This window comes from Drosophila kikkawai, chromosome 3L (genome assembly GCF_030179895.1).
Source record: "Drosophila kikkawai strain 14028-0561.14 chromosome 3L, DkikHiC1v2, whole genome shotgun sequence".
NCBI classification, from domain to species: domain Eukaryota; kingdom Metazoa; phylum Arthropoda; class Insecta; order Diptera; family Drosophilidae; genus Drosophila; species Drosophila kikkawai.
In genome coordinates, this window is record NC_091730.1 from 8442266 (window position 1) to 8457703 (window position 15438).

At 43.1% G+C, this 15438-nt stretch overlaps 4 protein-coding genes across 5 annotated transcripts; 2 read left to right on the forward strand and 2 right to left on the reverse strand.

The window, feature by feature from the left end:
* Positions 1–28: 28 nt before the first annotated feature.
* On the reverse strand, positions 29–9411 carry Ptp61F (Protein tyrosine phosphatase 61F). 2 transcript variants are annotated; one of them, XM_017175340.2, is made up of 7 exons: positions 9188–9411; positions 4328–4501; positions 3989–4251; positions 2989–3355; positions 1968–2566; positions 1779–1904; positions 29–172 (listed from the first exon to the last, which is right to left on the reverse strand). In XM_017175340.2, the coding sequence occupies exons 1-7, from the start codon at positions 9308–9310 to the stop codon at positions 148–150; spliced, it is 1677 nt and encodes a 558-aa protein (XP_017030829.1). In that variant the 5' UTR covers positions 9311–9411; the 3' UTR covers positions 29–147. The 2 variants fall into 2 exon arrangements, with proteins under 2 accessions (XP_017030829.1, XP_017030821.1); XM_017175332.3 differs by lacking the exon at positions 29–172 and having other exon boundaries at positions 237–1904; positions 9188–9410.
* Ndc80 (kinetochore protein Ndc80) lies at positions 7944–12056 on the forward strand. The gene is made up of 2 exons (XM_017175587.2): positions 7944–8371; positions 9996–12056. Exons 1-2 carry the CDS (start codon positions 8254–8256, stop codon positions 12005–12007), a joined length of 2130 nt encoding a protein of 709 aa, XP_017031076.2. The 5' UTR covers positions 7944–8253; the 3' UTR covers positions 12008–12056.
* A 227-nt stretch (positions 12057–12283) lies between these two features.
* On the forward strand, positions 12284–13280 carry RsfS312 (ribosomal silencing factor RsfS-like protein, 312). The gene is made up of 3 exons (XM_017175629.3): positions 12284–12654; positions 12713–12973; positions 13053–13280. The coding sequence occupies exons 1-3, from the start codon at positions 12357–12359 to the stop codon at positions 13229–13231; spliced, it is 738 nt and encodes a 245-aa protein (XP_017031118.1). The 5' UTR covers positions 12284–12356; the 3' UTR covers positions 13232–13280.
* Reg-2 (Rhythmically expressed gene 2) lies at positions 13273–14497 on the reverse strand. The gene is made up of 2 exons (XM_017175616.3): positions 14167–14497; positions 13273–13808 (listed from the first exon to the last, which is right to left on the reverse strand). Exons 1-2 carry the CDS (start codon positions 14411–14413, stop codon positions 13273–13275), a joined length of 783 nt encoding a protein of 260 aa, XP_017031105.1. The 5' UTR covers positions 14414–14497.
* Positions 14498–15438: the final 941 nt, after the last annotated feature.

The window sequence follows — 15438 nt, forward strand, 5'->3', positions numbered from 1 at the left end:
AAGTAAGCGCAAAAATTTGAAATCAGTGTTGGTAGTTAACAAGTATTTATTTAGGCAATAAAAGCTACAAATAATGCGAAATGATATGTTAAATTAGTGGCTTTGTGTTGGTGCTGGACTGGGGTGGATGGGCTGTGTTTGGTGTTACTAAGTCTTGGACTTTTTGTGTCGTCTGAAAACAGAGAAAGATGGAAAAAACATGTTATATGGAATGGCAGCAGTAAGAAATTCAACCCTTTCGTTTCTTAAATGAATAGCTTTATTTGAATACTTTCTTTCGTTTTCTCCTCGCACTTCCCTTTATATATATATTGAAATATATAAAGTGTGTGGTTGGTTTGTGTGTGTTTTGCTTTGATTTGTTTCAGTGTATGGTGTGTGGTGTACTTAGCCAAACGTTCAGTTAACTAGGGCATTACTATATAGGTATTGTTCATGTTACGTTTACTGTTAAATATAATTAATATAAATATGCATTTTTCGTTTATAAGTTATCATTGCGTCCGTCCTTCTTCGCTCTCATCCGATTTCATCGTTTTTGTGGTTGCTTTCTTGAATTTTTGTTTTTCCTCTAAAATGTGGTTTACACATATAAAAAATAATCCTTGTCGCAATCTCTTATAAATATGTTTTTTGGGGGGGATATTATTAGGTCTATGGGCTACACACTTACTCTTCTAAGGGGGAAAACCATTGAATAGTTTCCCGCTTTTGTTTTCCCCCCGCGGTTTTAAATACAAAATGCAATTAAATTAAACACCTATACTTCGCTTAGCTTGGCTAAAGCTTCTGTTCAAATCAATTAACCAAGTCCAAGGTTATAATTTTGAAAACAATCACTTTATTTTTGATTTCCAGATGGTTTTAAACACACAAAAACACGCATAAAATGAAACGTTTTTTGATTATCGAACTCCTTCAAATGACTTAAACGAGGTATAGGTGCATGTTGTGCTATATTATTGCTTTAAACAATGCCAGTAATTGCTGTATTAGCAACAATTCTTGATTATAATCAGCGGAAGGAGCGTATGGGGCGTTGCAAAGTAAGATTATAGAGACACTTTCTTTCATACAATTCTCCAATTTTGGCACATTGTGCTGCAAACTTTATATTTTTTCGTTCAACAAGTGTGTGTGTGTTTTCGTTTCTTTCGTTCATCATAAATAAATACACATAAAAATATGCTATAAGAAATTGCTGTACAACAACAAGTGAAGCGTGTGTATGTGTGTGGGGGAGGGAATTTTTGTTATATTTCATGATCAAAACTTTATTGCATAGCGAGCGAGCTGGGTTGAAGAATATTTGCATTTCGTCGATCGGTTAATCATCATTTTTTTTTCAGAGTGTAGAAAATATAAATTTGTTCTAAAAGTGTCAGTCTATTGCGCAAAATCTACTTTTTGTCGTGATTTCTACCCGATTTATCGATTAGTTTAAGGTTGCGTGTTCTTGTTTCTTTTTCTTTTCTTTTCTTCGTTTATATATATATAAAAATTCCCTAATATTTATGCATCTTGTATCATCGCTGCCTCCTCCATCACATCCAACACTCGTCCCACACATTAGATGTGGGGATGGATGGATCGGATCGGATCGATCAGGAAATCCTACCGGCAACTAAATACGTCATAATACAGCTATTGCTACGACAGTTAAGTCGCTACGACTACTACTTAGTGGCTACGGCGGGGTCACTTAACCTAGCTTTGTGTATGCGTACGCGCAGATAACGCCCACCACAACACCAGCGGCAATATATGTGAGTAATGACCTTCGTTTCTTTGCCGCCACCTGGCTATCCTCGCTCTCCCTTTGCTTCCTTTTAATGTCGTTGACCTTCTGCTCCAGACTGGCCTGATACTCGTTGCGTTTCCGCCGCTTCAGCTCGTTTTCGGGACTAAAAAATGAAAGCAAATTGATGATGAAAGGTTTGTAATATGAATTTAAGGATTTTTATTACCTGGCTGGTAGCTGCTGGCCTGGAATTGTATCGATGCCATTGGCCTTGCTGATCTGTTCAGCGACTGGCGCTGGCTTCTCATTGTTGGCATTCACATCGTCGGCCTGTGTCGTCGTCGTTGTTGGGATGGGCACATGTCCATTCACAGGCTCCGTATCGTGATTGTCGTTGTTAATCGTCTCGTATTCCTCCTCCTCCACATCCTCGTCATCGTCCTCGATGTCTTCCAGCGAGTAGTCGTCGTCATCGTCGTCGTCCTCCTCATCGCTATCCGAATCGTTGGCATTCCTAACCGAGGGCAGCGGCGGCAAGGGTCGCAGGCGATCGGCCACCTCGCAATCGCGTATGATGTCGTGCGGATGATTGATGATGTTGTTCAGGGCATCCTTGCTGCTCAGCTCACCGATAAAATCTCCAGCCGCCGCTGCACCATTGGCCTGGGCAGCGCGCATATCCAGCGAGAGGACGCCGCCAGAGTTGGGGGCCAGTGGCAGGATGAGCGATTGAACGCGCGGCGGCAGCGGTGGCGGGAGCTCGTCCAGTGTGTGATTAGAGTCTGTGTCATTGCTGATTGTCGGCTCCTCAGCGTCGAGGAAGGTCTGAGAAAGTTACAAGTTAGAGTACACAAATATGATTAGTTTCGTGCCAAGGCCACAGGTGTGCCACAGAAATCTCTACCAACCGAAAAGCAATGTCATCTCCTGCTTCAATGCATCAGGGGTAATGGCAAAATAAATTTAGGTTTTTAAAGTATTAAATTTTAGTAATTTATTAACGCATTTTGGAATAGAATAACTTGTTAATAACAGTAAGAAAGGGTGACCGACGACCCCTTTGATCACAGATTGTTTTTGCTTGAAGAAAACATTAAACCATAAAAGACTAGCGAATGAAATCTCTAGAAACTAATACGGTGACAGTCTCTATAGATTGCCGTGACACCCCCATTCTTGTTTTTTCTTCATCATTGCAAACGGCGCCGCTTGACAGCGGAACTCCTTAAACGTCTTCCAATACATACGGGATCGTGCAGCTTCTGTATGCCCTCGATGATGGCCTGGTAGGAGAAGTCCAGCTGGTCGGCGGTCTGAATCAAACCCATGCGATAGCTGCGCAGCTCGCACAGCACCTTGGACACATTGCATTCGCCATACTGATCGATCAGCACCAGGCAGCAGTCCACCAGGCAAAAGGTACCCGATCTTCCTATGCCGGCACTGCAGTGCACCACCGCCGGTCCCACGTCGCGGCTGAGGCAGCCCGAGTCGCGGACTTGCTGCAAGAACTTGAGGAATGCATCCGGCGAGCCGGGTATGCCAAAGTCTGGCCATGTTGTGTAGTGAAACTGCAACACTTCGCGGCTCTGCTGCGTTTCGAGATCGGTTAATCTGCAAATGATTAGTTGTAATTAATATTATTCACAATTATTCAGTTATTATTTATTTAAGCTGGAAACAAATCGATTCTGAATGCAACGATTATATCGATTATTTAGAAAATAACATCGTTTAAATCGAAAACTGAATTGTTTATTTTTGAAATCAACGAGATAAATATTAAAAAAAAGAAATAAATTTCTACGAATTAAATAATGAAAAATGAAGGTTAAATAACATAACACAAACAAAATTAAACGTTCAAAAACTTAAAAAAAAAAAATTAAAATCGAATAAAAAATCGAACTTCAGTCGAAAATATAATTGATTATTTTTAAATCAATAAGATCGTATAAAAAAATTAAATAAAATGTCTATAAATTAAAAAAATGGTTCAAAAACATAAAAAAAAAAAAATAATAATAGTTCGATAACACAAAAAAAATCCTAAATATATTAAAAATAAACAAATTAATCATTTACCACTGATTCTTGTAGACAAAAACTATCTTATTTACAGTTTCAGGTATATCGATTATTTCAAAACCAAATTAATAAATCGACAAAAATAGAAGGATCGATGTAATCAATGTTGACATCTACTTTTCCCCAGCTCTATTATTTATAGGCTAAGCTTCGACTCACTTGAACCACCGCCGCACAAAGTTCTGGTAGGTTTCGCAGCGCACCAGCTCCACGGTGAGCTTGACATGCGGTAGCTTCAAAGCCTTGTCTGCTCCCAGTTCGTTGGGCCAGTACAGGTGGCACTTGATCTGCTTCTTCTCCATCAGCTTGTTGAGCATCAGAATGGCGCTGGACGCCTGCTCCCAGACCATTAGCCAGAAGTGACCCACTGTATCCTCCAGGGGTCCCTGTGTCAATATATACTGACGAGCGGCGCGCTCCATCTGAAATGCGGGGGAGACAACGGGCAAAAATGTAAATGGGAATTTCAGATTGACAAGCCATTTATACTTGACCCACCTTAACCAGATTGGCATTAATGTAGTCAACGCTGCCGCGCTTTAAGACGATGCGCGAATGATCGTATGGATTCACATCCCGATAACGATTCAGGCCGCGGTTCTGGTGGCGTTCCGATTCCGAAGTGCTGAACTGTTGCTCCTTCGCCTCTCTATCGCATTTCTCACAAATTTCCTGGAATTGAAAGAAAGGTCATTAGTCCAAGCGAAAGCAGCTCAATTAATGAAACTGATAGAGACCCAACGGCATAAGCCAGCGATTTCTGGCACTTATCAGTACAAATTTGTTGACAATGAATGTGAATTTGTTGTGAATTTATTTAAGCAAAATATCAATGCAAAACGGCGAGTGTATAGTTTTTAATCAGACAGTTCTAGGAAAAGGAAACTTTGAAACAAATGACCCATTAACAGGCTACTTAAAAGTTTATTCATTCTGGGAATTAAGTTCGCTGGAAATACGCTTTAAAAGGCGTCTAAAAGTGCTGATTAGGAAAAGCACTAAGGAAAAATTTGATATTTTTACAAATCGATATTCGGTTTGATAAAAAAATTAAATAAACTTTTTTCATATACTGTTCGATTAATATAGATAATTTGACGTAGATCTGAAAATAAATCGATTTTCAATGAACAAATTTCTTTAAAATACAAGGATATCGATTATAATCGATTAAAATCGATATATGGATTTAGATCACCCATTGGAATCCAGAATACCAAATTTCGGAATTTGGGGAATACGAGCACAAATTATAATTAAAAAATAGATTCTGAATATTTAACGCAATGTATTTATTGCCTAATTAAAAAAAAAACGATTAATCTATTTGGACGATAAAGTGCGATATATTTCATTATTTATATCTTGGATACTAATACCTTAAGAAGCTTTAAGTCAATAGCATTTAAATACAAATATAAATGTAACAAATCAAGCATGACTCATCGCATTCCACACCGATTTTTGTTTACAAATATAGGCATAGGCCTAAAAATAAGATAACACACTCCCACAAAACCATCCATAAGGAATGCTTTACTAATACATCATTTATGTTCTCCGGAAATAAGATATAACCAATGACATTTCTAAATTCTGCTTAAGAAAACATATTATTTGGCTGACTTTAGCAGAAATTCGCCGTAAACAAGTCGTAAGGGAAATATTTGCTTATGAGTAGGCCCCTCTACTCTGAGGTGGCAAATTCTACGCATTATTATAATTTCCAATAATTTTCCCACACGCTGAGAAATACCAATTGCAGAGGATAACATTTTCTATGAAATCGAAGGCCTTTTTGTCATTGGGGGTTGCCCCATTTTCGACCCTGACTCACCACCACCACCGCCACCTGTCCCCACTCACACGACGGGTTTCTTTTGTAGCTTTTCCCGGAGGTAGGTAAGTGGGTTGCCAAACCTACGGCGGCAGAGGAACCTGGGTTGTTCCTCGATGGGAGTGAACCCAAGCCCAACACCACCCAGCTGGCAAACCGGGCGTGACTAATTAGCCAAGCAGCAACGCCGTCCGCTGGCTGTCGTTAATGGCATTATCTTGGGCATGACCGTTGCCGTTGTTGCCGGCATTATCAGCCGAATGTATGTATAATTGCTGGCACAGCTGTATAATGGCCACGGACAATCGAACCTAACCGAACCGAACCGAACACCCAACAAGGTCAATGGCGCCAAATCTGACACGATGACAGTTACTCCTCAAGCTCAGATTTTGGCCACCGGATATATTGAATCACATGCTTAGTAAAGGATGAGTAACAGCGATCAAAAGCCGGGTTTTATACTGTTTCTCCTGCTGATATTGCAGCAGCTTTCGTTGATTAAAAAATCAGTTGTTAATTGTCAGTGTTCCGTCATGATTCAAAAGTGAATCACACAGAGACACAGTCAGTTGCAGAGTTCGAAAATGCAAATAATATTGGACGACGCTTCTCGTCTTTGTTATGAAATCACCCGCAACAGGCGACTTCTTACGCAATCTCCAAAGACGAAATCTTTGTCAAGGGGCAATGTCTGATAAGGCGGGAAATTTAAAGAGAAATGTTATTTGGCAATTCTTTGCGATCTGTGGATTGCCCTTCTCCCCAATCACAATAATTTATAATTATTCTTTGGAAATGGAAAGTAAACCTGAATAGAATTTAGCAGATTCCATAGAAATCTTGCTATCAATTATTTGACGTGTGTGGATTATTTATTAGCTTGTCACGTGAAAATATTTATAGATTATATTCTGGGGCATTCTCGGGTATTTAATTCAAATATTTTCAAACTGATAAGAAGAGCTTTGTTATGTTCTTTGGTGTTTTTGTTTGGAAAAGGGGGATTACTCTAGTTTATTTCCCATTACTTAATATGTGAGATAAGAACAGTTAGCACGCTTTCTTTACTTAATGAACCCAAGGAAATAATACACTTTTATATGAATATTTGTATTAACTTTTTTTTATCCAAGCTAAAATAATTACAATCCCAACCAACAAATGGTTCTTCATTCACCTACTCAGCTCCTAAGTAATATCATATTTCCCCAACTGGCAAACTGCTATGTTATTTTATGCTCTGTGGTTATCCAGGTGACCCTTCTAAGCTGTATGGTGAAATCTTCTGCAAGGTGAGTGAGTGGAGCAGCGGATCATCATCATCAACTTGGGGGCTTGAATTTCCAAAGCGTGTCATGCAAACAGTTTGATTATTTCGCTTTGCATTGCAGCGCTTGAAGAATAATAACAAAAACATTGCATGCAGGCCGCCGAGCATAATTGCGCAAAAGAGGAGGTTGTCATAATAGAACGGAACGGAATAGAGCGAGTTTGGAGTGGGCAGGATGGAGATCCACAGAAGAAGCTAGGTGTAAACTGATAAGCATGAGGGGATGGTGGCTTGGATGAGAAGACCCGCTAACGGGAGTGCGTTCGATGGAAATGATTACACATTCAAGTGCGCAAAAAGCATAACAAAACAAAACCTATCCCCAATGCGTCATTGCAGTGAAACATAGCTAAGTGAAATTATAAAAATATTTTTAATTAATTTAAATATATGGATTACGGTTTAGCTTTAATCAATATTCTTAAGAATTTTTAAATATTTCAATTCTTAAGAAAGTCTCTTGATCATTTATAAAATTCTTTGAATTGCATTATGGTAGGTTTAAGCGTTTCAACGGAAAAATTCCTTATTTTTTCCACTTTAATATTAACCTTATTAAGAATATATAGAATATATTCTTTTTAAAAAGCAATGTTTTAAAATTCTTGAAAATAAATACAAAACTAATATAACGCTACTGAAACAAAGTGTTAAACATACGGAAGTTCCACTGTAGCAACCGCAACAATGATTCATTTCAACAACTTGTTGAAGAACTATTGAGTTAGGTCGAAAACGGTGTTGTGAAATTCCTGCTTTAAGCCTCTAAAATGTAATTAAGGAGATAGTGGGATATACTATGTTTTATGGGTTAACTAAGAGGTACTTTTTCAAGAACATCCCAGGAAATTCAACATAACAACCCTTGGTCTGCTCCAACTTCAATAGAAATACCTGTGCACAGAAAATTTTCCAAGCCAAAAGCGACATTTAATTGTGAGCAAACAGACTCCTCTTCCTCAGTTTTGTTGGAAAATTAGATTATCCTCGGCAACGGCGACGAACGGGCACAAAGGATGCGATGCCAGGCCAGAGCGGAGCGGTCCGAAAACCAAGATACACAACGCAACGCAACGCACACTGTCATCCTAACTGCGGAGTGAAATTCCGTGAAATCCCAATTCAAGTGAGTGGCAAATGGAACAAGACGCAGGAGGAGGTGGCAGCTGAGGAGGAGGAGGAGGAGCAGCTAAAGACACAGTTCGCCGGAACTGGCTATAAAGCAGAAACTGCCAGCCAGCCAACCCAGCTCGGATGAAGATGAAGAGGCAGAGGAAGAGGAAGAGAGCGGTGAAGGAGGAGGATACCGACAGGCAACAAGAAACCCAAAGCGAGACTCAAAAAACCAGACGCATGCCCTTTGTGCCCCTGTGTGCGTGAGTCTCCTCTGTGCGCCTGTGTGTGTGATTGTGTTTGTGTAGTTCTTAAGTGGCAGCCACTGTCACCCCTCGGCGATTTATTTTGGTTTTTTTTCCCCCAAGTCGATAGGGGGTTGGCAAGGGGGGAGCTGGAGAAGCGCCGCAATCACAACAAACAGCATTCCCAGGAATTCTATCCAATTTTATTCTGCCAAACGAATTCGCGGAAGAGGTACGCTCTAGCGATAGTCAAAGGAAATCGCTTTTTGGGGAAAGGTAGGCGACCGACCGAGCGAGCGAGCATAAATATGCCAAATACATACAAGAGTCGCTCCGTGTATGTGAGAATGCAAAGTAAAGTGCAGCAGGTGAGCGAGACTCGGTGTGCATGTGTGCATGCGAGTGTGTTTCGGTGTTGGTGAGAATCTGTTGGTACATTATTTTTGTTTTTTTTTCGGCCAAAGCCTGGCTGGTGACCACTTATAAGCCAGCAAGAGGAACAACAACAACAACAACGGCGAGAACAAGAACACAGTGGGGCCCACACAAATACACCGAAATATACACGAACACGCTCACAAACACACACACACACACCTACGGCTGAGAGTCCCGCTGTGCGTGTATTGGTGGTGGAGGCATCTGCAGAAGCCTTTTGCGCACTCATCACATTTTCGTGGAAATCCAAAAGCAGGAGCAGCCGAAAGGTGTGCGTGCGTGCGTATGTGGGTGTATCGCTTCAAGTCCTGGCATTTTCCGCCTTCGCACATTGTCGTTTTTCATTGCAATTGCAGTCCCGACGGGTCGTTGTAGTTGTTGTTGTCATTTACCTTGTAGTAGCGCGGCCACACAGGCTTTTTACTGTGGTATTCCGCCTCGATTTTCTGTCGGGCGGCCGCATTGTCCACCGAAATCGCCGCCGGCGACGACCCACTCGTTTTCTGATCACTCATTGTGCACTGTTTCCTGCGTTTTGCTTGCGATTTAATAACTTTTAATTTGGAGTTAATCACGGCGTTGACGTTTGAGATGGCACCGACTTGTGAATTTTGGCCCAAATATCGAAATCGCGATATTTTTAATTGATATTTTTCGATATCTTCCCCCTGGTCACTCTGAATCAAGGCAAAATGTCAAAACAAAGTTTTACATGTAGAATGTTAAATGTAAGTAAAACAGTCTGGTACTTTTGGTCGCTGGGACTCAAAAGTCTGGCAACGCTGGTAGCGGGGACTCAAAAGTCTGGCAACGCTGGTAGCTGGGACCGAAAAGTCTGGCAACGCTGGTAGCTGGAACATAAAGCGTTGCCAGACTTTTGAGTCCCAGCTACCAGCGTTGCCAGACTTTTGAGTCCCAGCTACCAGAGTTGCCAGACTTTTGAGTCCCCGCTACCAGCGTTGCCAGACTTTTGAGTCCCAGCGACCAAAAGTACCAGACTGTTTTACTTACATTTAACATTCTACATGTAAAACTTTGTCTGGCAGCACTGTGGGCGCTCAAATGCTATCGTTATCGGCTAATTGGTAATTTGGTGATGCAAAAACATCGATAGCCAGTTTTTGCATCCCTACCGCAGCCAACTTCAAGTCGAAGCCAAGTCAAAATAACGCGCAAAATTATATAAATTTTCAATTGAAGACGATTCAACGTTCACAATGTCGCACCACATGCCCCGGCGGACCAGCGAGTTTCGCGAGAGTGCTCTGGAGGACAACAGCGTGGCCGACAGACGCCAACAAAGATCCACCATGCGCAGCGGAGTCACACCGACTCCCAAATCCCACCAGAAGTTGAACCTGAGACCATCGCAGAGCCGTATTTCGCAGCCCCTGTACTTGGATCGAGATCGGGCCAGCCAGATGGCGGTGACCCCCAAGCCCAGTCTGCGACGCCCCATGTTCTCCTCCGTGGAGCGTGCGGTGGCCCTCCACTCGGACAAGAAGTGGGTGGCCGAGAGGTCGCAGCAAATCTTCGCGTACCTGCGCGACGTGTCCAGCAACCCAACCCACAGCCTGGACATCAACAGGATCAACAGTCTGCGCCAAATGACCATCAAGGAGTTTGTGGGCATAATTAATCACTTTTTCCACCAAATCTTCGGCAATCGGGTAACCGTGGGCCACAACCATGTAGAGGACATTACGGCCGCCATGCAGAAGCTGAATTATCCTCACCAGATGGGTAAATCGTGGCTTATGTCGCCGACTACGCAGCACTCGTTCGGCCATGTGATTGTCTTATTGGACTTCCTTATGGACTTTGCGCCATCCTCGGAGGAGCTGGACACTGAATTTTCGTTCACAGACACCTCGTATCAGCACAGCGTGGCCAGCGAGTCAATCTCCGTGATGTCCACCACGCAAGTTCAACAGGCTCTGCAGCTGGACGAGGAGCTGAACGGCCTGCTCTTTGCCGCCTGCCGGCCATGCATCGTTCTGTGGGATCAGGAGAAGACCGAGGAGGAGGACAAGATGAAGACCAAGACCAGCGAGCTGATACTATCCAAGAAGTACGATCTGGAGAACCTGCAAGCCCTGGAGCAGGAGATCAACAACCTGCAAGTGAAGAATCTGAAACTTAAAGAGCAGCTAAGCAGCGATAACGGGAATCTAAACCAACTGAAGCAGCTTACACAGGAGCAGGATCTCTTGGCCAAAGACTTGGCTGCCAGCCAGAAGGAACTGGCCCACCAAATGGACCATAACGCCAAGTTAACCGCCAAGGCCAATGAATACCAGACAGAGTTCGAGCGTCAGGTGGAGTACGAGCGACGTCTGCAGCAGAACGTGAAGAACCAAAAGTACAACATTAAGCAGCTCAAGGAGCTGCAGACGCAAGCCAGCGACCTGGTGAACCATTCCAAGGCGTACGAACGACAGGTGGAGAACGTCTCGGACGCGGAGCTCAACCAGCAGGTGATGCTGGCCCGGGCCAAGCAAAAGCAACTGGACTCGGTGGTGGCCTACAACCGGAATGTCCATAAACTGACCATAGACTCTGTGATCTGCCAATTGAAGCGAGACGGCGGCCAGCAATTGAACCTAGCCCTGCCGCTGCAGCCTACACTGTCGGACATCGACGAACGTGTTCAGTGTCTGGAGGTGCTGGGCAAGCTTCTGCAGCACCAGCGTCGTCTCACGGACGAGCGGCGTCAGCAGCTGGAGCAGCAAAAGGAAACCTTAGCGGGCGAGGAAATCAAAATATACAAGCGTGTTGAGTCTCTAAATTCGGAGTTGGCCGCCTTGAGGCAGCACCGCTCCAAACTGGAAGTCAGCCACAAGACCAAGTTGGACGCCTTGCTGCAGCATCAGCAGCAGCTGCTGGAAAAGGACTTGGCGCTGCGGGTCCAGCTGGAGGAGCAGCAGAAGGTGTGCGAGACATTGTCGCAGAAACTGGCGGACTTGGAGGCTCGCAATGAAGAGATCATGACCTCGGCTGAACGGTATCAGGAGGAGGATCTGCAGGCTCGAAATGCCCGCTGCGATGAGGTGGAGAAAAAACTGAAGGAAGCTAAAAACGAGCTGGAGGCCTTTAATGTCACGCTCGCCACCAATAAGGCTAAGCAGGAGCTGGCCAAGGAGGAGTTGGACTCACTCCCAATGCCATCGTTTGAGCCAGTGGTGGAAGCTATTAATAAACTTTGTTTTTAACCATATATTATTTATTATTAATAAACTAATTATTTATTTGTGCATTGAATTTAGCGTTAATGGCGAAAATTGCATTATTTTAAATTTTCAGATGGGTGTAGTTGCTTTGGATTGCCAGTATTGCAGCAAACCTGGCAGCGTTCGTTAAAACGACTTTTTTAAGCACTTTTTCACGATTTTTTGTGTGCTTTTCAGGAAAATGGCTTGAAAACTCAAAAGGTTTTAAAAGCGGCGCTGCAATTTCCTCGCCCAGTCTGGCAGTTCCAATTTTCTAATATTTGTTATCGGAAATGTTATCGTGCAGCAGCCCTCACTAATATTGTTACTTAATTAATTAAACTAAAATAAAATGATTACCCGCGTGTTCCGCTTGGTCCGCGATCAGCGCCTCAGTGTTCCCGTGCTGCGCTGCTTCCACCACGAGTTCTCCAAGCCGGAGCCAAAAACCCCAGCCGCCAAGGCCGAGGAAAAGCCCACCAATCCCTTCCAGAATGTGCCGGGCGGCGTCGTGCAGAGCAAATATAAGATATTCCGCGATGATGAAGCCACAGAGATCTTTGATGTGGAGGAGGCACGCTACCAGGAGCAGCAGCTTCCAAGTGAACCCGATGAGCAGCAGGATCAGTACTATGGCTTAAACCTAAAGCGTAAGCGGTAGAAGATCTAACACCTAAAGTAGGAGGACTCAACGCTTTTCTTTGACAGGTGGTGTTCGCGGTGTGTTCGATATTGAGGACTTGGTGGAGCTGTTGCGGAAAGAGAACGTAGACGACATATTCGTGTGCTATGTGCCCGAGGAGCTGAAATATGTGGATCATCTGGTTGTGTGCAGTGGAAGGAGCTACCGCCACATGCTGTCCACGGCGGAGTTTGTGCGTCGCATGTTCAAGATTAAGCGGAACAAAAGCGACATTCTGCCGCGCATTGAGGGTGATAAGAGTCGGGACTGGATGGCCATGGATTTGGGTTAGTATCAAGGGAGTTACGCTCCCTAAAATCCTAACAAGAATTCTATTAAATAACTCTTTTCATTCGTTAATTTCAGGCAACATAGCTTTGCACATATTTTCGCCCAAGGCTCGCGAGGAATACGACCTGGAATCGCTCTGGGCAATTGGCTCTCAGTACGACCGAGAGAGCCAGAAACCGCATAATCCCTATGGAGATATTTTCATGGCCCCCGTTCCAGCTGCAGTTGCTCCTCCGTCAAATCAGGAAACGTAGAATTCTTTGGCTTTTACTAGTTTAATATATTTACAATTGGCTCACCAGACCACTGTCCCGTCCGTGATCTTTTTGTGAAAATCGTAGAGACTGGGAAAGACATGATCGCGATCGATATCCTCACCGTACTTCCTCACCAAATAAGCATAGCTCTTCTCGTGCACCAGGGCCGAGTGCCAGCCCAGCTCCTTGGCGGCTAGATAATCGGTGGTGGGTCCATCGCCTATATGAAGACACTCCTCCGGCTGGAGATTCTTCAGGCCCGCCTTCTCCATGGCCTGGTGAAAGATCTCTGCCGAGGGCTTCTCCGCCTTGACCTCGTACGAGGTCAGGGCAAAGTCCAGATACTGATCCAGCTTGGTGTTTTGGAGCAGTGCCGGCAGACGCGGATCAAAGTTGGCTATCACGCCCAGCTTACACTTATCCGGTTTGAACTCCTTGCGTAGCTGCTGCAGTAGCTCAACGCTGCCATTGCAGGGCTGCCAGCAAATGGAGGTCTTGTAGAGCTCAATCAGATGATTGGAGAAGTTGTGCAGCTTGTCATCGGGTATGGCGGCTCCGCTGTCCGCAAAGGTGCCTGTAAAGAGAGAGTTACGTAAATTTAGATTCCCTATTTAAATCTTAAAATAAACCAAGGTCAGCTTTATTCCAGATTACCACCAATTTGCAAGGTACATATATTAAATTTGGTTTAAGGTCGATTGCGGCCAAAGGAGATAAGCCTCTTTATGTTTTTTGAAGATAATTTGAATAGTATTTGAAAGATTAATTTTCCAATTATTAGAGCTTTTAAATTTCCATAAAAAATACATTTTAGGCTTGCCAAGACGACGGATAACAACAACATTTATTAGTTGCACTTTGGAACAAGCTAAAATTGTTTATCACCCGGCTGGCCGGGCTGTGAAGACAAACACTAGACCAGAGGCCCTCACCTGCTATCAGCTTACGCCACCACTGCTGCCACTCGATCTGTGGCTCTGTTTCCCGTCCGAAATTGGGATAATCCCGGTTCATCTTGTACCAGTTGGCCTTGAAATTCTTGGCCAGCTCATTGTTGTCGCAGCGGGCGCCAAAGAGGGCACCAATCTCGCCATACTGCTTGCCGGGCGTTGTCCGGAATTGGAGAAGCGTATTGGTCACGTCAAAGGTGATCAGGCGAAAGCGACTGAGGCTGCGCATCTCGGATGGGGGGGGCTATTGAATCTCAACTGTCGTCGTTGTTTGGTGACCGAGAACTGCCGGCGTACTACGTGAGCTAGTGGCGTTCTGTTATTGTTTTGTACGAAAGTCGATCCGGCTCATTATCAGCTCTCGCAGGCAGCTGCCGCTCGGTTCGGATCGGTTTGGACCTCGGAGCATCGGCGCACACACAATTGTGTTAATTTCTATATCTATTATCGTGGACCCTCGGGGCGGTTATCTCTGGTTACTGCCATTGATATTGGTATATCGATTTGCAATCTGCAGTGATTAGCCTGATATGCAAACATTATTATAAGAGATAAGATCATGTCTCTTATCACGGCTTCTGTTTGTTTTTGTGTTAATTTAAAATGCGCGCGCAAGCAGCAAAAACCTAAGAGGTGGCGACACTTTGCTAGATTAAAGCAATTTTCAAATTATTTATTATAAGTTAATTTTTAATAGTATTTATTTGTTCTTTTTTTATATTTAATAATTTATAATTTTATTTTAAAATGTCTTTAGTTGTTTTCAGTGCTGTCGACAAATACGCCATCTATACAGACTTTATGGCAGCTAAATTATTTGCAGTCCAAAGCGAACAGAGGGCGCCACTACACAATACCTACGCCATTTCGATAATTATCGGTAAACAAAATGGCGGTTTCATGACAGACTTGCGCGAAATTTAAATTGCCATTTGTTTAGTTACTTAAATACTTAAAATTACATTAAAATTACAAACATATACTTAATATATATTTTCAATTTTAAATATAAATTGTAAACTAAATTGAATTAAGTTTATAATAAAATTATTGTTAACGAAAAAACTTTTAGAACTTAATGTAATGTATTTCAATAAGCACCAGACTCTTTTTATATTTATATTGGCCTTTGTAAGTACCCTCTTATTGTGAGCCATAGCTTAAAGCATATGTTTCTGACTTCTATTCATAAATCTTTCAACATCCTTCCATAAACTTGTTGCAATTCCACTCATTTTCGCTATAAATAAATCA

Coding starts and splice junctions, on each gene's coding strand:
- Ptp61F (XM_017175332.3), bottom strand. CDS start 9,310: ATGAGTGATCAGAAAACGAGTGGGTCGTCGCCGGCGGCGATTTCGGTG. Junction 3,356..3,988: donor TTTGTGCGGCGGTGGTTCAA/GTGAGTCGAAGC, acceptor AATCATTTGCAG/ATTAACCGATCTCGAAACGC. Junction 2,567..2,988: donor TACAGAAGCTGCACGATCCC/GTATGTATTGGA, acceptor TAACTTTCTCAG/ACCTTCCTCGACGCTGAGGA.
- RsfS312 (XM_017175629.3), top strand. CDS start 12,357: ATGATTACCCGCGTGTTCCGCTTGGTCCGCGATCAGCGCCTCAGTGTT. Junction 12,655..12,712: donor CTATGGCTTAAACCTAAAGC/GTAAGCGGTAGA, acceptor TTTCTTTGACAG/GTGGTGTTCGCGGTGTGTTC. Junction 12,974..13,052: donor CTGGATGGCCATGGATTTGG/GTTAGTATCAAG, acceptor CGTTAATTTCAG/GCAACATAGCTTTGCACATA.
- Ndc80 (XM_017175587.2), top strand. CDS start 8,254: ATGAAGATGAAGAGGCAGAGGAAGAGGAAGAGAGCGGTGAAGGAGGAG. Junction 8,372..9,995: donor CATGCCCTTTGTGCCCCTGT/GTGCGTGAGTCT, acceptor TTTCAATTGAAG/ACGATTCAACGTTCACAATG.
- Reg-2 (XM_017175616.3), bottom strand. CDS start 14,413: ATGCGCAGCCTCAGTCGCTTTCGCCTGATCACCTTTGACGTGACCAAT. Junction 13,809..14,166: donor GTGGCGTAAGCTGATAGCAG/GTGAGGGCCTCT, acceptor CTCTCTTTACAG/GCACCTTTGCGGACAGCGGA.